At 38.3% G+C, this 22582-nt stretch overlaps 2 protein-coding genes across 3 annotated transcripts in view; one reads left to right on the forward strand and one right to left on the reverse strand.

The window, feature by feature from the left end:
• Nucleotides 1-22582, forward strand: part of ABCC4 (ATP binding cassette subfamily C member 4) — a 1253378-nt gene that overhangs the window by 385580 nt on the left and 845216 nt on the right. The window lies entirely within an intron of this gene.
• The window catches only part of GPC6 (glypican 6), a 731757-nt gene continuing 726424 nt past the window's right edge, over nucleotides 17250-22582 (reverse strand). Inside the window, exon 9 of the mRNA XM_052664785.1 lies at nucleotides 17250-22232. Coding sequence (XP_052520745.1) covers nucleotides 22030-22232 — 203 coding nt within the window. The 3' untranslated portion in view covers nucleotides 17250-22029. The remainder of the gene's footprint in view (nucleotides 22233-22582) is intronic.

Raw genomic sequence — 22582 nt, forward strand, 5'->3', positions numbered from 1 at the left:
GAGAAGTGACCTTGATTGATTTATTCAAATCTGAGCAGAGTTTAGCCAACCTTATCACACATACCTTTGGCAGCTGACTACATTGTTCTCTTTCATTTTTTCCAGTTATCTTGTGAATTGTGATATATGAAGTCTCTGGGTACGTATGTGCAAGGCCCAAGAGAGACTAGAGTTTTCTCATTACCAAACATTATCTGGAGTGTGTGACACTTAAAAATCATCAAATCTCTATAGAGTTAGATCAAGACAGTTAAGAATCAAAATAGAAGAAAAACGTCTTGAATTAGCGAGATATTTTTTTCAGCTCAATTTGGTTTTGATTTCATTTAGCAGCCCTGTGATGCGCTGAAAGTTTTAAACTCTACATATACATTTGAATAGTGTATTATTTTATGGTTATCAATAAATGTTCTAAAGAATGTAGTTCATTTGCAGGAGGTTAAAAATGTTTTGTGCAATGTGGCAAAATACTGTGGGAACCCCATTGTTTTGTTCCAGAAGCACAATCATATCGTTTCAGAGAATCACAGAATCATAGAATGGCCTGGGTTGAAAAGGACCACAGTGATCATTGAGTTCCAACCCCCTGCTATGTGCAGGGTTGACAACCACCAGACCAGGCTGCCCAGAGCCACATCCAGCCTGGCCTTCAATGCTTCCAGGAATGGGGCATCCACAACCTCCTTGGGCAACCTGTTTCAGTGTGTCATCATCCTCTGTGTGAAAAACTTCCTCCTAATATCTAACCTAAACCTCCCCTGTCTCAGTTTAGAACCATTCCCCCTTGTCCTATTACTTATCCATTTCATATGATCCCATATTTTGTTTCTGATCAAGCTACTGTTAGCAGTTGGTAAGCATCCAGGCTCAAATTCTCCTAAAATTTGTTTAGAAGCAGGAGTTCTGTTACAGCTAGATAGATATTTGTGTTTTAATCCTGTATTAGGAACCTGTAACAGAAGCTGAAAATGATGCTTATCCATCTCTATTTTAGCTCTTCTACATTGTTTCATGTATTCATGTTTCAAGACCCAAATACTGTCAAAAATCTGGGATGCAGAACTCAACGTAACAAACAGAGATAGCCTCTGTTAACTGGGCCTGCAGAGAAGGGTCTGAATACAGCACTCCCTAAACCCCCATTTTAAAGATTTCTTTATAAATGTCCCCTATATTTCTTTATTAAACACAGATTTGGATCACATTTGGGTGGCTCTCCTATGTTTTTTTTACAAAACAACTGAAGTCCTGAACAGATTGTTGGATTTGGTGTGTGATGGGTTGTATTAAGAGGATGCTCTGATTTTCTATTTTCTATTAGACTCGAGTCTAATAAAAATACTGCTTTGGTAGCCTTGAATAAAAAATCTAGTTAATAATGCTTTCTATGAGAGTTCTTCGAGGCCTCATTTTAATAATAATTCGTACAGTTGAAGCGAGCTGCGCAGAGAGCACGGCCTGCCCTCTGGCGGCTCACCGGGAAAGTACCTGGAGACAGGAGAAAGCTGGTGTAGCCCAGATGGAACAGCACGCGGAGTCGAATCTTCAGTGAAAGGAAGAAGCAAAGGTAAACTTCATGTAAAGGTAAACTTCATGTAAAATGCTTAGAAACAAAAAAGGTTGAGCATGCAAAAAGGATGGAGGAAATCCTGTAGCAAGCGCGATTTGAAGGTTGGTTTAATATTTGTTACTGTTCCAATTTATATTTTAGTGTAAATATGGAAAATACGTTTTTCGACGCAGGTGTTAACAAATATCTTCAATCTATCATTTTGTAAGTTGTATTGAAGCTGTCCTGGCAGGATGGAGAGAGTCTCTTCTGTCCCATGAGAGGAGATGAAGTGTCCCATAGACTCCTCAACTGAGCGAACAATCCTGAAAACACACCACATCCAGTGTCCAGAGTTCAGGGCACTCAGGGGTTTTAGCAAAGCTTGACCTCCGCTCATGGGGCTGGCTTGGCTGGGGTGCTGAGGTGGTGCTGGCTGGAGTGTCCCACCCTGCCTTCACACCCCCAGCACTACCAGGGTGTGGACACCAAAATGGGGACAAGGAGGGGTCCAGCTGGTGAGCATCACTGTTGCCCATGGCCTATCTCTGCATGTCGCTTTTACCTCTCATGTTCATAACTGAGCAACCCCAGCCTAGCCCAGTAAGGGACGAGCAGAGCACTTCCACCTGCGTGGTCGCTCTCTGCAGGTGGCAGAAGGGAGATGCACTCTGGGATGCCTTCAAGTGGGTGCATACATCACTTCCCACCCACCTTCCTCTGCATCTTTCAAGGTAACCCCTGCTGAATTGGTGCTTACTTCTGACAAATGGCTCTGGATCACACAGGATTATGTAACATGCAGCTGCAATGTTTAAGTTCCAGAGAGGGAGAATTACTCAAAAACATCCCTTTCTCAGCCATTTTATTACCTAAACTTGTGCAGCTTCCAGCTCTGCGAGCTGGGCTTTTGAGTGGATTATCCTTCTGAGAAGTTGAATTCTCTCTAGTCAATAGCTAATTGCTCTCTCAGTTGACTGTGTAGGTTCTGTGGGCAGCTAATGCCTTGCTCTGAATCACCAGTGGGTCAGGTGTCTCATTCTTCAGCTCTGCAGAATCTGAATGGCCACATCATTTCTGTCAGGCATGGACTGTGCTTTTGTGCAAAAGCTTATCATGAAAATTCTCTGAAGGAATTAGTGAGAGCTTAAGTCTCATTGCTGGCTGTTCAGCTGATTGCTCAAAGAGAAATTTGCTCTGATTCTGCCCCTGGTCTAGAAAAGAAGCAATGTAAAGCAACCACATCTAGTGACTGTTACTGTAAAATTGTAAGTGCAATGCTTTGACTGACCTTCTATTAAATGCTTACTTCACTTTGCTTTTGAGAGAAATTTTTTCCCCTATGGGAAGAAAAAAGAAAGAAGTGAGGAGATTCCAAAGCCATCAGCTAAACTTAATAGTGAAGATACACACAGAACCTACCACGTAGACTGCTGACATCTAGTAATTCTGAAGTACCTCCTTCACTTTTTATGCAGTGCATGCAGCCCTCCACACTACTGTGTGGTTATAGTTGGGTTACGAACAAAGTAGGTGCTATGATCCTGCTCTACTTCAGTTCTCCTGCAGCTAAGATACAGCTCAGTATCTGTAAGTATTCATTATCCAGATTTCTTTGCTAAAATTAGCTTTCTAAGACCTAAGTGGACAGAAGAGGTGGTACCAGCACTGGCCATCTTTATATACTCCAGCTACTTCTTTTGGGGCCTTTTCCCTGAAAGAGCATGAGCATCAAAAGCTACCTCTGCACCGTCTTTCAGAGTAAGCCCATGCATAAGCTATTGTACTGATCCAAAATCACACTCTGATATTAGCAGGGGAGCCTCCAAAGAAGAAACATGAGAAGAAAGCGTGACCATCAGCCTTCCACTTAATAGGTCTCCAGATTCACCTAACAGGAGTACCTGCAGGTCTGACTGATGTAGAATCATAGAACTGTTTGAGTTGGAAGGGATCCCTAAAGGCCATCGAATCCAACTCCCCTGCAGTGAACAAGGACACCTACAGCTAGATCAGTGTGCTCAGAGCCACATCCAGCCTGATCTTGAGCATCTCCTATCTTGATTTTCACTGATCCCACTTGCATTCATAGCAATGCTACCATCACTCCCTCAAAGTGCCCTGATGCCACTCGTGTAAAGACAGATGGGATTTGCAAACTAAGGTAATAAATGTCATGAGAGTGAGAGATGTGTCCATTATGAAGAGCAGCTCATCCTGAATGTACCAAACTACTCAGCAGAGGGAATAAGTGATCAGATCTCACCCAGAGCAGACGGTCCCTTCCTGTTCACCTCTCCTCCTTTCAGTACCTTGCTGCTTCTGGCCTGTTGACAAACCCGTGAACTCTGGAGCACCTTCATTAGGCAGAACGGAAAGAAATCAGGTGCTGACTCCAGCAGTTGCCTTTGACAGCACTTTTGAGAAGTGCCAGAATAAAGGAGGCAGAAACTTTATCTGCAGCTCAGATGAAGTCTTTTCAACCCTTATCTCTGCCCTCAAGCTTTCTCACATACTAGATAAAAAAGCTTTTTCAGCACTGTGGTGGGGGCTGTGGTAGGTCTCCTTCTGTGGTTCCTGATTCTCTGCGGTCATGTCACAGAGAGCTCTGCTGTCTGTTTGAATTACATTAGATGGATTGATGCTTGGCAGGGTAAGGCAAGATTACAGAACACTCTTCTAATTCAGGAAACACAACTCCTTCTTCTCCAGCTGTACCGTGTGTAGGAAAGTCCTGCTTGAAAGAACTGTCCGTTGCAACATGACGCTAAAGCTATGCTTCAGGAGCACCTCTGGGTGACTGTGTGCCTACTGCTTCTCTGACTCCTGTACTGAGATGATAAAAGTGCTCAGCTTTTTGAAAATGTCAGAATTGGTACAAAGGACAACTCCAGGCTTGGCAATAGGAAAATCACTTGATTTTTTTTAAGGGTTTACATTCCTGAAAATATCATCAAGGTAGCTGTGTCGTATGTCCAGTCTTTTCTCATGGAACTGCTGAAATGTTCACTGATGTGGTCACAATGCCCTGTCCCATGGCTCCTTTCACTTGGTGATTCCATGGCTGTGTCCCAGCCTGCTCCTAGGCCTGCTTCCCTGTCATCTCTTGAGTGACCACCCAGTCTCTTTTCAGATTTATTCCTATCTGCCTCAGAAGAAATCCCCCCCAAGGTTTCACTGTATTATTATTTTTTTTCATTATATATATCTTCTTCTGGGTGACTCTTGCTTAAAATATCTTTCAGCAACTTTTTTTTTATTTTTTATTTATTTTTTTTTTTACACAGATATATTATCACTCAGCTATCTGTAACAGTTTCACAGTTACCTCCTCTGCCAGAGTTAACTGAAAAACATGTAACATGTATTGCCAGGGATAAGGTTGATGACTGCCTTCCTTTGGGCTGGCTGCCATCGATCTCAGGCAGAGCCTGAAGTGCTTATTACATTTTGCTGGCTCGTTTCTTTCTCATTTTTACTGCAGAATTTCAGACTCCATAAGAGCTTTTACCAACGCATCTTTCCAGCCCGTGCTTGTTGCCTGCTCAGGGGAGGGAGACCTGGCTGAAGAGCTGCTTCTGTCTATGTTGGCTCCCCTTGGGGTTGTTGTGGAGAGATGGTGTGCTCATTCCTTGCAGATGCATGTCAAATTCACTTGTAGTCCTTAGGACCTGTGTCAGCAGCTGGCTTTGTGGTTAGCAAGTGTGCTCAGGCTTGGCATTCCCTGCTCCCACTGGTCCCTGTGGTTCAGCTGCCCAGCAGAGAAAAGAACAAATGGACTCATTTACAGATGCTCTAGGATTACTCAGATTTGTGTCACATCCCAAAGCTGCTGCATCTCCTCCCCATGCCTGGTAAAAGAAACTTCAGTGAGGTTCAGAAAGCCTTCTTCTTCTTCTATAGAAGTATACACCCACTCGGTGTGCCAAACCCTACAGATTTAGAATTCAGCTCAAAGCTTTGAAAAATGCCACTTGTGTAGGCAAAGCACAATCCTTTCTGAGAAAAGGAAAAGCTGGATTTTTAACAGAAGGAAAAATCATCCTTTTATTCAGGACAGATATTCTCTTTCCTACTTCCTTTTCTTATTCCTCTCCCCTCCAACTCTTGCCATCTGTAATCTTAGAACAAGTCTCATGATCTTGCAGATACATTTTATTTTTTTTTAATGTAGAATTTTGTTTAAAGTAACATCCCGACTGAAAAAAATTTGATCATGACATATGGAGAGAGTGGTGACAGAGCTCATTTACACTGTGTCTGTCTCCTGGTAAGAAAGAATACTCTTGTGACTGCTAGGATGGAAAAAAAAAAAAGCAGATAGAAGTCTTATTTCTCCTCTAAACTGAAAAAGGAGCAAAAAAAAGGTATCTTTCATTTCAGCCTTGCCTGTATTTTTGTTTTTTAGCTTGGTCTGGGTATTGTCTAGTCATTCTTTTCTGATGTATACTTAATTGTGTTATTCAGATGGATGAATTTGTGTCAGCTCATCACATCCACTGCCTCATACTCATTTTTGCACTGGTTGCTCTCAGTCATTCAGTATCAGCATAGTTGCTATCTAGTAACCACTCTGCTGCTAGCACTGTGCAAAATTGTCCTCCTCCCCCTCCTCTCCCCCCCGGCTTTTCTTGCATATTTCACAACTTTTTTCATTCAGAAGCAAAGTTAAGGACAGGTTTCACAGAGCAATATGAATGGAAATGAGAGTTTATTGCACAACGATTGCTCAGAATATTACTTTTCTTGGCAAGTTTCAACAAATTCACTTTGCAGCCAGAGAATGTCAGACTTGTTTCTTTCCAAATTCAAAGGAGTATGTAGTGGAGCAGGCTTTCACTGGAACAGAATTTCCTGAGCTGAGCTTTCAGCTGTGGCTGTGGCATGGTTAAGGATCTTTCAATTTGTTCTAAACGGCACTACAAAACATGTAGCACAAAGAATTACTCCCTGTATTAACTGTTTGTGTTGTATGCACTCAAATGTTTAAAGACTAGACAGGACTGATGTTAAAGGATGAAAGTTCTCAGTGAAAACTCTTCTAATTAAGAGTTTGTTTTTGTATCTGTGAGGAATTTGTTGTTTAATTTGCATGAATCAATTTCCATGCCAAAAATGGATAAATATGCAATTGAAGAAAACCATCAACCAGGAAAAAAGCCAGGAAATAGAAACTCCAAACCAAAAAGCACAGCACATCACCTTTTTCTGTACTATTCTAAGTGCATTTTTACTCGACTCATACTCTTCCTCTTAATTCAGTTGTACTGTGACTCCTGGGCTTCTTTCTCTTCTCCTCTCCCTTCTGTCCCACACTTATTTTCCTACACTTACATCATATTGGCAATGCTCAAAATCTGCACATTTTTATATTAGCTTGGTATCTTTATCTGATGGCCTTCTGCTACGTCCAAGGTTAGCAATGCACCAGAAAACATCTTAAGCCACAGTTTTTCCTGGATCACTGAGGAAAATTGTATTTCCTGGATTTATTAATGTTTGTCATGATTTCAGAAAACCACCTGTTCTACCCATACAATCAAGAGAATGGATACTCAATTCAGAGGTGCAGATGTGACAGTACGTTCAGCAGAGTATTAAAACAACAGTGTGCTAATAAATTCAGAAAAGCCTCTGGATTTAGTATATCAATATTATTTCACTGCTAAAAACTGTTTTTCAAATATCATCTCTAACAGGTAGAAGAAGCCAGAACCTTTGCTGGGAAAGCATCTGCTGTTTTCAAACAGTTAGCTACTTACAATTTCAGTTTTTTATAGTAGCTCCTCACATTTCATTCTCCTTGAATTTACTTGCATGTTGATGAGACAAAAATATCACAACAGACTTGCAGTGTTTCATACAGGCATGAAACACATATCAGAAATCTGATAGAGAAAATGGTTGCTCGCCATAGTATTACATTCGGTTCCAGCAGGATTTGAAGCAAGGAACCAATAATTAATAGAACCCTGTGGCAGGTGCCTGAGAAAAGAATAATAATTAAAAGGTGTTATTAATTATCATATTTTTCATTATTTATAGAAGAGTCTCTGCATCATTGCAGGTAATGTCTTCTTAGGGAGGCAGCAGAATTTCAAACTGGTGCTTACACTTAGTTCTCAGATGAGTAATTGTTTTTCCTCCTTTTAGATCATGAAGCATGTACGGCAAAGTTCCCCCTGCATTAAGAGAATAAAGAATAGTGCAAAATTATTACAGCCAGAAAATCATTTTTCAGAGTCTGAAAACTACAGAAGAATTATTTTGAAAGCTCAGGTTTTCTTTTGTGTAGAATAGAGAACACAGCACACAGTGCACTTTGACAGAGCAAATGCACTCTCAAGTCTGCTCAAATGTTTCTTTCATTCATGCTGTTTCTAAACAGCTGATCTCTCTCAACTTGGGGACAGGCATCTCTTGAATGGGACATGCTTCATCTATCTTAGATACTCACTGTGGGTACCCAGAAATAGGTCATACAGCGCCATTAGAGATTCTTAATGGTTCCATTCATTGGCTCCATCTCCTGCCCCAGAAAGACATGGGTTTCCTGCTGCTCTACCAGGTACATAAAGAAATGTAATGGAAACCTTGACTTGATGAGCCCTGCAGAAGTGTCCAGGACATAACACAGCATGTAGAATATCACTGAATGTACTTATGTTTGGACCTAAACACCTGTCTCACGATTCAGTTCACCTAAATCTTGTACCAGGTAAGGGTAGGATTCAGCTCACCTGGATTTAGGAATTTGATTCTGTTGCCTAATCTTGGTTGCCTAATCTTCATTTGAAGTTCTTGAAGTTCTCACATTCTGCACAATGCCTTTAAACTTAAATCCAAATAAACAGGAGAATATTAAAGAGGCTACATCAAATGTTTAAACACTTCTTTTGAAATATGAGATTCCTCTGCAAGAATTAAAACAAGTCAGACAGAATAGAGAAATGAAACAAATCCTTACAAATCCTTTTTTTTTTTTTTTTTTTTTTTAACAGATTCCAATATCTTAAAGAAGTATATTGATTTACATTTTAAGATTTGTATGCCATGGACATTCATGTAAAAAAAAAAAAGGTGTTTATTACAGTTCAACTGTTGCAATGGAAGCTATCATTAAATCAGTTTGTAATCTTACTGACTCAAAATTAAGTGAAAATAGCATGTCATTTTTTAAACTATCTATCTCACACATAGTCAGAGAGTGCTCCTGTCATTTTCAAGTGAATAAATAAATTACTACTGCCTGAAATTTCATCTTTAGATGCCATGACTTCTGACACTTCCACGATAGTTTTCACTCCTCTGAGATATTTTAGAAATGCATTGTTTGCACATAAATATAACTGGAAAAAGAATGCTGCAAAATGAACTCATAAACTACTTTAAAGATTCATCTTACCTCACGATTCTCCAGTAGCTGGCAATCATGAGGTTAACATTACTGACCTGCAGAGAGCATATTTCATTTTACAGCCAACAAAACACAAGGCACGAGGCATGTTTTTACTTGAGGAATTTATTGTAGTCCATCAGAGAATATCAAATCCCTGTTTTCAACCAGCAAGATACATTGCCTTCAAAGTGTGAGTGAAAGGTGATGAGAATGAGAAGAATTGATGAAGATGAATAGATTTGTTTAACACGGCTTGGATAAAAATGAACTGGACAGTTTTAAGCCAGAGCAGTTATGGTTTTATTCTTTATGCTGTAAAGCAATCTAACAAAACCAATACCACAAAAATAACTGAAATGAATAAGGCATGTCAATGTCTTCACTGAGGTGTCAAGTATTTATACGTACAGTACTGAATATTAAGCAACAGTGTAAAAGATTGCCCCACACCTCATTACTGCTGTAATTATAACAGAATAAAGTGTGTGTTGTCAAGTGTTGTTTGAGAGACACTGAAGATTAAAGCACAAATCTTAATAGTTAGTAAAAAATTTGTTACATATGCTTCTCCTGGAACTGGAACCAGTGGCAAACTTTCACTAAATTCAATGAAAGGAGGACCAGAAAGGCTGGGGATTGTGTTTCTGATCTTCCATTGCATAGTCTTCACAGGGCAGAAATTACATTGTCCAGATTGCTGTACCACTTTCTAACTTTAGGTTGAAAGGAGAAGTTACGTTACACTGTCCTTATCCATAAACCATGGGAATAGTTACATTTCCATAAATCTTCTGATCAGCTGTCCTTAATATTTGCATTAAAGGGCTGTATGCAAGCCACTTGCTAGGGCATTGTGCATGACTGTAGCGGTTTCTAAGCTGAAAATAGCCACGAATCGTTAGCACAGTTTATTATACTATGGTGCCAGAACAAGGATCATTGGTACTGCCAACAGAAAGAAGCGGGAGCAATGCATAATATGTGCATCTATATGTGGGGAGAATGTTTTCCTAGTTCTGTCTATTGAAAGCATAGCCAGACAAAATTTGGTGATGTTGGGTGGCAGATAGTTTGACTCCCTCATTGCTCTCTTGACGTTGCATGCTGCAGTAGTTACTGCAGCGAGGTACCTATAGTAGGCAGTGTGCATATGACTTTCCTGACAAGAAATCTTTTTCATTTGAGATATTGTGCTCTCTGCGTGTAGCATTAATTAATCACAGGTTCTATATTTTAATGCATTATCAATCCAATTATGGCAAGATTGATATCAAGGTCAATGTATCTTCTTGTTTAACTGAAGATAGTCTCTTTATTTCTCATAATAAAGGTAGCTAGAAGAACTATGGTTTCTAACATTTTCAACACAGTATTTTTGTGGAGATAAACTGGTAAAGAAATTGCTGTGATTTTGAAAAGAATATCCTTAAGATCTAATAAGCAGAATTAAACTTTCATTTAATGATCAGAATTTTATGTACTGGTGTCTAAACAAAAGCAAAGCTTCGGCTATTAATCAGTGACAATCAATTAAACTTTCCAACAAGCCATTGCAAATTTAAAATATGCACATGAATAAACAGTATAATAACACTATTAAAGGAATAACTTGCTTTATACTGTTGTCAATGAAAATACGTACTCATTAATATATGTATACCATAAAGCAAGAGAACTGACAAGGTACACTTTCTTCTGAAAAGCATTATGTAGATAACATTTGCAGGCAAAAGGCAGGGCAAATAGAATTAATCTTTAAGAATGCTAGCTATTGTCTCAGTCTGTTATTGAATATTACAATCCTATCCTAACTCTCAAATGGGTTGTAAATACTAAAAAAGGATTTTTCAGTAGGCAGCAGAAGAAAGTATTGATTTAGAAAATAAAATGTATGTCCTTTTTCAAATGCCTTTGTCTAGTAACACAATATTGCACCAGGCAAAATTGCCTTGGCTGAGCAGCAGTGTCTTCTAATGCCTATATTTTAGAAAGATGCATTACAAAAAATGAGTTTAATAGAAGGTAGTTCATTATCTGGTAGTAATTTAAGGTATATGAAAGAAGCAGGCATAGCACTACAAATATATATATATATTTATATATGTAAATGACTGTCAGTACAACCCTTCCAACAAAATACTCTTGCAGTCAAACTTTTCTTACTGATGGACAGGAACACAGCAGTTCATGGTTTAACTGTTCTATGATTTCCTAATATCATCTTTAACATCCTTGACATGACAAACTGCGAAAGAAACAAGCGTAAGAAACACAGAATTCATTATAAGTCTTAAGGGAAGAAATGGTATTTACATTACTGATCAGTGCTTTGTGAAAATCACATTAACTGTTGTGTACCGGACTTAGAATAAGACTCAAGGGGAAATGGAAAAGCGATGGATTGAACAGTACCATCTGAGGTTGTCTTAAAAATGTCAGACACATCCCATATTCTTCTCCCTAGAGAAATCTGAATGCATTTCTACTAATCAAAACATTGTGGAGAAAAGTGCTAGGAAAGGAAAGATGTGGTGAAAAAGATCCAGTGGCTGCAAGGGTTATCCATGGAGTATTGTGGTGTCATGTCGTTCCTGGACGATGGACAGCGGTGGTATGATTACAGATATGTAATTCAGCATCAGGTGATACCGTTAGAAGTGAGAGCCACTCTCTGTGAATCGTAAATTTCATCTTGAAAGAACAACCAAATAGGATGGTAGTTCAGATAATCAGTGTTTTAACCAATCCACTGACTTACCCAAGTTATCATTGACCGATCATTGTAGCCTGAAAGAGAGGAGCCAAGGGTTCTGAAAAGCTTAGTGATCTTTTACAAGTTATTTTTTTTTTGTGTGTGTGTTCAAAGCAAAACCAAAAAATAATGAAATCCATAACATTAAAGCCCCCAAATACTGTGAATGAGATACTACCTAGACTGCTGTTTTTGTCTGGATAGTTCTCTCAGTAGATGTTGCCAAATAGCATCTGCAAACTCACCATTTTCACAGCTTTTTTTCCAGAAAATTACAACAGCATTTCTAGACACAAAAGTTATGATCATCTCTAAAGTAGAAGATCCTGTCTGAGACTCTCCTCATTAGATCTGTGTCAAGTATTGTAGTAAACTGAGTCCTTCCAATGCCCTTTTATAAAATACTTGTATATTACTGGCTTGTGACTGTATAGATAGGTATATGCGAAAATAAGTATACATAATAGGGAGGGACTCACACACATGTAATACATGAGCATGCCATTCTCAGAAATACAAAATTTGAAACAAAGTGGAAGAACAGCAGAAATCAGACCTAGGATATCAGACACTGAACGAGTGTTTTACAAGTGGAACTTTTGGTTTCTGATACATTTCAAGTACCAACCCCAAAAAAGTAGGCTGATAAAAGAGAAAAGGTTTCCTTATTATGGAGTTCCATGAGATAGCAGGAGGATATAGGAAACTGCACTTCGTTAGTTTCTGTTTTTCTTCATTAGTTTCTGTTTTTAAATGGTTATTTTCTGCAATAACTACCAGCTATTTTGCAAGAGGTATATTAGTGATCAGTCAGTATTATCCTATACATATTACCCTTGCTTTTTTCTAGTGATCTCTTTGAAAGCATGTACTTTCATTGATGCAGTAAGGGCTGAGACTGACAAAAAACTAATTGCATTAATGATTAAACCTGATGGGTATTTTTTATCACTGCTGTTGCTCTTGAGGTACTTCAGTAATCTGCTTTCTGCCCTCCACAGATGTGCACCACACTCCTCACTGATTTTCTGAGCCAGCTCTCACCAGCCTTGGGAAGGCATCTAGAATTTCAAGAAAGAGCTGTTTGAACTCCATCCCCTTGTGCATATGCACACTGAAGCCAGACACAGTGCCTATCCACAGGACAGGAATAGTTGACAGGTTGAAAAATCTTATAGGGAAGATTGTAAAAGAAACAACATTAGGCAGAACTCAGAACAGTGAATACACATGGATTTCATGTCAACATCAGGGTTGGTTCAGCCCAGAAACGAAGGAGTCATAGCATAACTTTATCTCATGGGATCCCTCTCCAGGCTCCTCACTCCAGCACTGGCATGAATAACAGACAGTGTTGTGCCAACAAAGAGAAAGGCAGGAGAGACTGGGAGAAACTTGGATCACCTCAGTCTCACCAGTGACATCCACCTACAGGCACTTAAGTGAGGTCTAAATGACAGACCTTGTCACCCCAGGTTGCCTGTGTAGGGAATAGACAAGCTCCAGCTCAGCTACAGAGATGCCCATATCTTTGGACTAACTGTGGAGGTCTAGAAAGACAGCCCTTCCAAATGCTGCGCTCCCTGAAATGCCTAGTGGTAGATGAGATGACCTTAGGCCCTAAGACAGAGCCAGTTTTCATGAAAACTGATGGGGTGAAAGGAGAAAAATTGGGTGGGAAAAGATTTCAAGCCTGAGAGAACGGAAAGGTTATCCATCAGAAAGGCATTTGTGCTCTTGGCACTGTCACACGTTCTTGCTTCCAAGTTCTAAGTCTTAAATTGGATTGAAAGTGCCTTTACAGATAATAATGCAGAGCTTTCATAATCTGTGTATCATAGTAATCGTAAGGCTGTATAAGATTGTAGTTGAAAGAAATGTCTAGTGTTGCATCCGAAGTAATTATTATAAAAAGCTATATACAGAAAAAAATTCAATTGCATTAGCCCTACAGAAAGTGACTTAAGGCATTTTACACAAAAAATACTGGGTTCTGTGAAACATATCTCAAAAATATATCAGAACAACTGTATATCAACAGTATGAATTTTTGATTCTGTCCATAGTACATTACTTCTCTGAAGTTACAAAGCCATGAAGAATCTTTTCCTTGAAAGTTCAAACTCTGCCTCATTACACTATATATATATATGCTATATATATGTAAACTGCTGTGTGCTGCTAAATGATGAAACATTTGAAGTAGTATTTGGAAATGGGAGAACTTGGGATTTTGCTTTCACTCTGACTGGAACTCTTGTAAAACAGAAGATATATCATTTAGCTTCAGGTATGATCTTTTAAAATTTAATTGTTTATTTAGCCTCAGATTATGCCAAAATGTTAAAATTGGATCTGTAGAAAAGTAGGCTTAATATTAAATGAAATTTTCTTTACTCAGCCCTGTTTCTGTGTAAATCTGATTTTATTCTAAACTTGACTTGCATTTGAACATCCTCGTCAGCAACTCACATTTAACTATCTTAAATACTAATCTAGAAATACAGCATCAAATCCAGAGCTAACAATTTGCATGCTTTCAAGCAATGTTCATATGTCTGGAATCGTAAAAGTTTAACAAGAAACTATAAATGTCAATTGGAACAAAAATAAAGACATCTGACCTATTTAAATAAAATGCTTTCTTTGAATTTACTAAATGTAATAAAATTGCTTACCAACAAAGCAAAGTAACCTGGAAGGAGTGCATATATAAAAGTTCATCATTTAATTTGTTTGAGATCCCTGAACACCTGAATGGAAACTCTTCATTTGTAAATTTGTTTTCAGATTAGGAAAACCTGCAAAGAATCTTTAAAATATTTTGGAGATGTAAGCGCTCCTTTTCCTGCCTTCCCATGCACACATACATTGACAGATGATTTGCAAAATATCTTTCCTGTCTCACGCTCAACTAATAGAAGGAAGCTGAGAGCTAAACTCATCCAATTTCTCTTTGGGCAGATTTTTGAGAATATTCATGACTCCTGAGTTTGTGCAAGAAGATTAAGATAGACTGACTACTTAATTTTTGTCTGTGCTTTCTAAAGACTGTAACAGTTTCTCTATAGCTATCTTACATGCATATGATAAATATATATATATATGTACATGCAGCCAATATGAAAATAAATCAAATGAAGCTCAAAATGTTTAAGTAAAATAAGAGGAAAAAAAAAATCCAGCACCAAACCTCAAAACAAACACTTACAGAACTGACAAGAAATTTTCCTGATGGTGCTATCTGTTAAGATAATCCTGATATAGAAAATCCATAAATTTCTTGCCACTGGCTTTGTTGGCTCATCAGCACAGCAGAAAACAATGATGCACAAATTATATTCTATAGCTACAGGGAAGACACAATGTTTTGCCACAATTAAATGAGTGAATCACATTAGTCTATAAGCTGTAATGTTATATTCAATTGAAAAAAGGTTCATCAGAATTTATGATCATCAGGATGGTCAAGAGCATATCCTTGAGCATATGCTTAGAACAGAGAATAAAAGCTAAAGGTAGATTCTGATAGACAAAAAACAAAAAAAGCCCTATGAAAAACAAAAGAAACAAAAAAACCCAAAATAACAGCAAGTACAAAAAGAAGTGGATCAAATCTCTTTGTTGCTACATTCTCTGTCCATGAAAAGAAAAGAAAAGAAAAGAGAAGAAAAGAAAAGAGAAGAGTAGAAAAGAAAAGAAAAGAAAAGAAAAGAAAAGAAAAGAAAAGAAAAGAAAAGAAAAGAAAAGAAAAGAAAAGAAAAGAAAAGAAAAGAAAAGAAAAGAAAAGAAAAGAAAAGAAAAGAGCAGCTTGGCATTATTCCAAAAGCATAGAAGATTCTACCAAAGGCTCTGGGGAAGAGAGACAGAAAATTCATTGAGTTAAAATGGCTGAAAGGGGCTCAACCTGGAGAAGAAAATGGTCATAGGGCTGCTGGTAACTCAAAGACAGAAAAGGATGTGTGGCGTGAGGAGTCGGGAGAGCCAGATGGGAATCATAGAATCATAGCATTGCTCAGGTTGGAAACAACCTTCAAGATCATCAAGTCTAACTGTAACAAATGTCAGTCCTGGGCCAGAATGATGCTTTAAGGTGGAGAGTGAGGAGCAGAGAAAAACACCACCAAAGCTCTTCTATAACCTTGTGTTTGGGGTACTTGGGAACTCTCTGCTAAATCTTGGTTTAACTAGTAGAACTGGATTTCTCCTAAAACCACATAAGGGTCATCTTGATAAGAAAACACACTAGATGTGTAGTGGAATCAAGTTATTTTTGTGAGAATGTGAAGGACTCTTGTTACGAAATAATTGATATTTTTTGTGTAAGACATAAGAAAGACACAGAAAACTGCTTTAGGTAGCAAATTCTTCCTCATGCTCTGAAAGATAAGTAGGTAAAGTATCTGGAAACAATGAAGAGGGAGATAAAGTTCTTGTAGAAACATCATTGATCTGTAAAGCTGCTTTTGGATCTTTGCAACGTACACAAATGGATGGTTAGAATTACACAAAATTCACTGACAGTTGATCAAAAGAACTGGACAGAAGTGAAGAGTACTAGAAATCCTTAGTGTGACTCCCGGTCTCTATTATTGTTAGTCCTCCTATGGTCAGCTATCTGCCTGGCATTCCTGTGAAGTCTTTGCTCCTCTCACTCATTCTTCAGTTGCAACATATATATTTCTACTAAATAAAGTTGTACTTCTTTTTTTCTCTTTCAGACGAAGTGGATTTATCATCCCTGAAGATCTGGCATTTAAAGATCCTCTGAGTTATTGACAGAAGGCACTTCACTATATCCAAGATAAACAGTTGCCATTCTGTACCTTCTTTTTGATATCAATACTGTCTTTTCCTCATCTCTCCCAAAGGAAAAGACAACTTCTTTTGCTAAGGCATCTGTTCTTAGTTTGATAAACAAATGACACCACTAGATACTGCCTAGCACTTAAAGCACGAAGCACAAAGTCTCACAGATTTCCTGGTGCCAGAATAAAGGAGGAAAAGCAAGAAGAAAAAAAATAAATCCAGTGAAACATGAAACAAGAACCTTTCATCCATGTTGCACTGTTAAGTACCAATGCTATAGAATTAAAAGTGAGTTGAAATGAGAGCTGTTTGGAACACTGACCCCTTTTTTTTTTTTTTGAACTGGTTTGATTTAATGATGTAGACTTCAAGCTATGGACAAATCCATGTGACTTTCTTCACCTTCTCGGCAGTATAGAGATCTCAGCTCTGGGGAAGATGGGCATGAACTGCAACTGCTTTGAAGTAAAACTTGGACACACAAGGTGAAGACAATAATGTCGACTTTATATGGATAATGTTGTTGTCTTACTGAAAGTCAGAAGGACATTAAATATGAGTAACTTCCATAATAAGGACTTATTTTCTCAGCCTGATTAAAGCGAAAATATTTTTCTGAAATCAATGACAAAACTCTCATTTTTCCTTAGCAGAGATGTGATTTCACTCAAACAATACACAGTTTTCTAGACAGTCACATGGGATACACAATCAGAATTGTAAACTATGTAGTCATTTCAGTAGAGAAGTAGTAAGTACTGGTAACAAATGCTTCATGTTCAAGTTATGTTGGCAAATAGCCTGTAAGTGACTGCTTACTTACATTGTTCAACAAATTTGAATATAGTGGACTGGAAAATATTCTGACATAATAAATTTGAGATCATCTCATTTGCCTGATACTAGAAGTTTATTTTTAAAGTCAGTATAAAAGTTCTTTGTTCTCCTTTAGGTCTCCTGTGCTTTCTAATGGATGAGAAAAGAGTTAAAGTCATACTGTTTTTCTTTCACACACCATATTACTGCAGCGCTAAGGGTCTTTATCACCATTTTTTCAAGAGTCATAATATCACATTAATGCAGTCATCACAGCCAGTATGAGTAGCTGGAATGGAAACACTGCCTTATTTGCTGCATCACCTGCCTTAATTTTCTTGGAAGTATACATTACATTTCTATCGCATTTTGACATCATACTCTTAAATCCATAACTGTGACTCAGCCTTTCAGCTTCCCTTCGAAATTAGGGGTTTTGCAATGCTACACGATGTTAACTCTCTTGATTCTCAGAGAGCAAGTTTGAAAACCTGTGGCTTCATAAATAAATACTAGCAGTTTTAGAAATGTGAGTTTATTCTTAGTATCGGAAGTATATCCAGATGTTTGCTTCCATAATGAAACCTGCAGAAACCTGATTTTCACATCAGAATAATTTTCTGCATTCATTTTTGATGGCTTATCTTAGGACGTGAATTAAAAACAGAAACCACAACTCGCATCAGTGCTGTAATTTATTTTGTCACGTTGAAGTAATAAAAAAAGTCTTGGTGAATAAGTATAGATACATTTGGTAATGATTCAGGGTCAGTTAGTAAACTGAAGGCAACTGCTGCCCATTGAGACACTTCATGCAGCCCATCTCCCAGCAGCAGCTCTAGCTCGTAGCCATCTTACATGGAAGCAGCTCAAACTGGTTCACACAGCTGTGGGAAGGCACAGCTGTAACAATGCTTCCTAAAATCACACAGAATTGGGACGATGTGTATGAATGACACTCAGATTTTGGGAGCTTTCTCTGGACAGAGCTCTCTGATGCTTTTAGGGAACTGGGATAGATCAGCCCTTACCAGAACCCTTAGGCACAGGTTATTACTGTTATTACTGTTCAGTAGGAAATTTCTACCCTCCCTTTCCAACTGCATTTCTGAAATGCTTGAGATACAGCCAGACCCCAAACAGTCTGCACTGCAGTTACAGAAGTGTGTACTGAGGCATGAATAGAAAAATCTGCTGTATACTAAACACTAAAATTTTGGGGACAATGCAAAATGGCTTTAATTAATATTAATACAAAGATCTCTAGCACTGGTTATATGATTTGTTGCATCTAATTTTTTAAGAGCCTCCACCTTAAAAGAACATAAAATGGCAATAACTGGGTTGCACCACATAAAGGGGTTATGCAGTTAAAGTATTTTCCCTTAGAACTAGAATCCTCTTTCTTATGCTGGTGATTGTCTTCTTTATTATTCCTTACTTTATCAGCTGTTGGCAGAAGAGAAATATTTGAATTGCAGCACACTGAAAAAATTACCTTGAAAGAAGAGTTATTGGATGTAAAGGAGGTGCAAACAGAAGCACTGGAAATTATGTAGATTCTCACATTTATGAAAATTACTGTTTTTTCTTTTCTTTCCTTTCTTCCCAATTTCATTTGCTCTGTAGATTTAATAGCTCTCTTAATCTCAGGAAAATGCAGTGCATAAAGAGAGAATTCAGCCTTCTGGGACTATTAAAGAAATGTATGCCTAATACCTCATGCAAAGGGATCTCCATCTCCTGACAAGATATCACCATGCATAGTAGGAAAATAAGCAGAGAAATAATAAGGAAGACGTACATTTCTGACAGAACTCCCACAAGACAATCACATTTCAGGAGAGATTAACTGGGCCTGTTGTTTCATCAGCAGTTTGTAAGATGCAGTGCAAGTAGAGCAGGGCGTTTCCTACAAACTGATTGCTAGAACATTTACTTCCTCCCCCACTGAGAGCAGACTTCAGCAAAGCCCCTTGTTCTTGGTGATTCCTTTTACTCCTTCACATGATCCAAGGTCTACAAATAGGTGGAAGTACAATGGATAGCCAGTTTGGTCATCAGGTTGCCTAAACCTAAAGTTCACACAAAGACCCTAGGAATCCATCAGCATCTTAATGTTAATCTCCACATCACAATGTGGAGAAGCCACAGTGGAGGAAATGCCTTAGCAGCTGGATTTCATTATCTGTGGATAAACTTCAAGAATAAGGATAATCAGATGGAAATAGTATCAGTTTCTACTGAATAAGAACACAGTGGGACAATAAAACAAGGTTGTAGTGGATTAAAGGCATGAAAAGGATGTGTACATTGGTAGATACGGAGGGACCAAAGAACTCCCTCTTTGTAGATGATATGCAAGTTCAGGAAAAACAAAAAGGAAGATTCTCTGCTTGGATCCTCTGCTATACAACAGTCAACAAACAAAACAAAACAAAACAAAACAAATGCTTGTAAGAATTGGTTTTAATACTGTTTAACTTTCTGAAAGCATTGAGTGCTGAATCATGAGATCCTCTCTAGAGTGAGCTATCAGAGTGGCAAGCAACAATGCTAAGTCAGGTGTAAAACATGCTTGGTCTGAACATATTCCAGTTACTCTTGCACACTAAACTGGGCAGAGAAGAATAGATCATTATACTGTAAAGCAAACAAATTAGAAAAAATAAGAATAGATTATGAGTGGCTCAAAACCTACGCATTTTTATTAGACATACTATACAGTTAGTTTGTAAATATTTTTTGTTAAAAGTGCTTAAGCATCCTTTATCCTCATGTGCTATGTGTTTTCTACTTTAATGTCATGCCTAAATCGATATCTAATTATAATTTGACAAGAAAAAGAGACTGCAATGGTTATGATCTACCTGCTCTGCTGTTAAATTGTAATGTGGTTGGCTGGCTTTACAGTATTTCCATAATTTATCTATACCATTTCTAGAGTCACCAAAAGAATCAGAAAAAAAGCTTCTGCAAAATCTTTTCAGCACCACATAGAATTGTCACAGAAGCTCTTTTTCTGCAGCTGATGGAGGAGGGAAATCTTTGATGTCTAACTGTTTACTCTCATTTGTCCAGGATTTAAATAGCTTCCATTTCAGGTCTTGCAATCAGATAAAAATCAAGGAAACTCCAGCCAGAACAACAGCCATTCAGGCAGTGATTATTAAAGCAATGTATCCTTGAGGAATCTGAGAGTACATTTGCCATCACAAATAACATCTCTGTCTTTCTCTAGGCCTATCACACAAATTTCCATGCTCACACAATTACATAGAGACGAGAGAGATTTTCTCCCCCACTCTGCAAATCTGTTAAGAAATGGACAACTGGATATGTAAAAAATTCTCTTCTTTGATTTTCGTGCTGACCAGTCATTAAAGGGTTGCTTTTCAGAGTAGCACAAAAGCAGAAGAGCTGGTTGACCAAACATATTTTTTTTCACAAAGAAGTGTCAACCCTGAGCTTGTAATTAAGAAGTTAAAATCTGCGATTTATATATATTTATATATATAAAAATAGATGATCATACTAAGACTAAAAAAGTGAAAGAAATCTCCATGTCAGTACTATATATTTGTTTGTTCAGAAAGTTGTAGAATAAATCCCTGTGATACTGAAATTAAGTGATATGAAAGATGTAGTTAGATGTGAAATACTCTATTGATCTGGTCGCCATTGTTAGTCAATTAGAGAACTACCATCTTGGTAGGATAATAAACATAGTAGCAGAAAGCCCTAATTGATGTCAGAACAGTGATGAAAGGAATGAGATTTTATCACAAGAGACTATTTTCTGCCCAAACCCTTGAGGGGAGATTTGTCAGGAGAGTTGTTTAGCATAACCACCGTGGTAATGCTTGGTGAGCTAAGTGGAAATCCTCGTGCCAATTGCATAAATGAATAAACACTAAAAGAAGCTAGGCAAAATCATGCTACTACTCTTTTTCTTTTTTTACTGGGCATTAGGATTTAAATCCTGGGGAACTGTAACATGATATTCTGAAGATAGCGGAGTTACTATCATACTAAAAGAAGAACTTGCTTTTCAGCTTCTCTACCTTCATACCAATCTGAAGTGGTTGGCAGGTGGATTGCAAGACATTCATCGTTGAGACAAACTCTTGTGTTGGAAAAAAATCCAGACTGCCTCTTTATAGCAATGATCATTCTGATGACCTGAATTATTCTACAGAAGTCCCTAAAGGAAATCTGGCTGTCAGTGAAGAGTGGTTGCATTTTTTTCATTCTTGTCTTTTGTTCTGTTGATTTTTCAGACTTACAGGGAGCAGCTAGAGTTAGATCCAACTCAGAAAGAAAACTGCTTCATTGGTTTCTTCCCCCCACCCCTCCCTTTTTTTTTTTTCATTAGGGAAAAAAAAACATTCACGGTAAGATCTTTTTACTTCTGCAGCATAAAAGGAAATGAAGCTTAGAAAGTCTCCTGTAATAAAGATCTGAGAAAGAATTCTCTCAAGAGTGGATATTCTCTTCAGAGATATCTGCAAAAAACAGGAAGCAGTTCAGTCTGGCACCTGGTGCTCTTTGGGAAAACAAAAAGGGAAGCAGGTTGCAGTACTGCTCTCTTCGCATACAAAACTGCAAGTGTTTGTGGCATGGTCCATTGTCCAAGAGTGTAAGAAAAGAAGGAAGTTGACTGTTTCTGTAGCTAAAACACAGTTTTTCCGATCAGTTTCAAGATTATCTCCATTGTCTCTGCAGTACGAGGCTGATGAAGGCGAAGAGCAATGTCTGCAGTGACTGGCTGGGTCGTGTGGCCGAAGCCTCCACCTCCCTCCTGTCTGAGTCAACAGGCGGTGCTTCAGTCATGATGAAATCAAACTCAGTGGGACAGATGTCATCTGTACAGCCGCTTCCACTGCCAGAGCCACTTGTCTCATCACCTGGTACAAGGGAGTGAGGAAAACAGGGTGAGTGCCTTGGGTTGAAATGGTTGTCCTTTCTCCATTCTTGTCCCACCCAGTGCCCTGGTGGGGATGAACACCTTGGTGTAGTGTGTGGATGGTAAATTTCATTCAGCAAAGCATCCAAATGAAAGCTACCATGATGGATGCACCTAATTAGGCACTTAATGTGCTGAAATGCCCTTTTGAAAAAGGAGCAGACTGCTGGCGTAATGGAAAGCCCTCAGTGTCTTGATGCATTTGAAATGATGATAAGCAAGAAAAGAAAAAGAAACAAATGGGACAGAAGATTTTTTGTATGTTGTCATCAGCAGAAAGCACAAACTCCA

Source organism: Tympanuchus pallidicinctus, unplaced genomic scaffold (genome assembly GCF_026119805.1).
Source record: "Tympanuchus pallidicinctus isolate F22 unplaced genomic scaffold, pur_lepc_1.0 scaffold6, whole genome shotgun sequence".
Classification (NCBI taxonomy): Eukaryota; Metazoa; Chordata; class Aves; order Galliformes; family Phasianidae; genus Tympanuchus; species Tympanuchus pallidicinctus.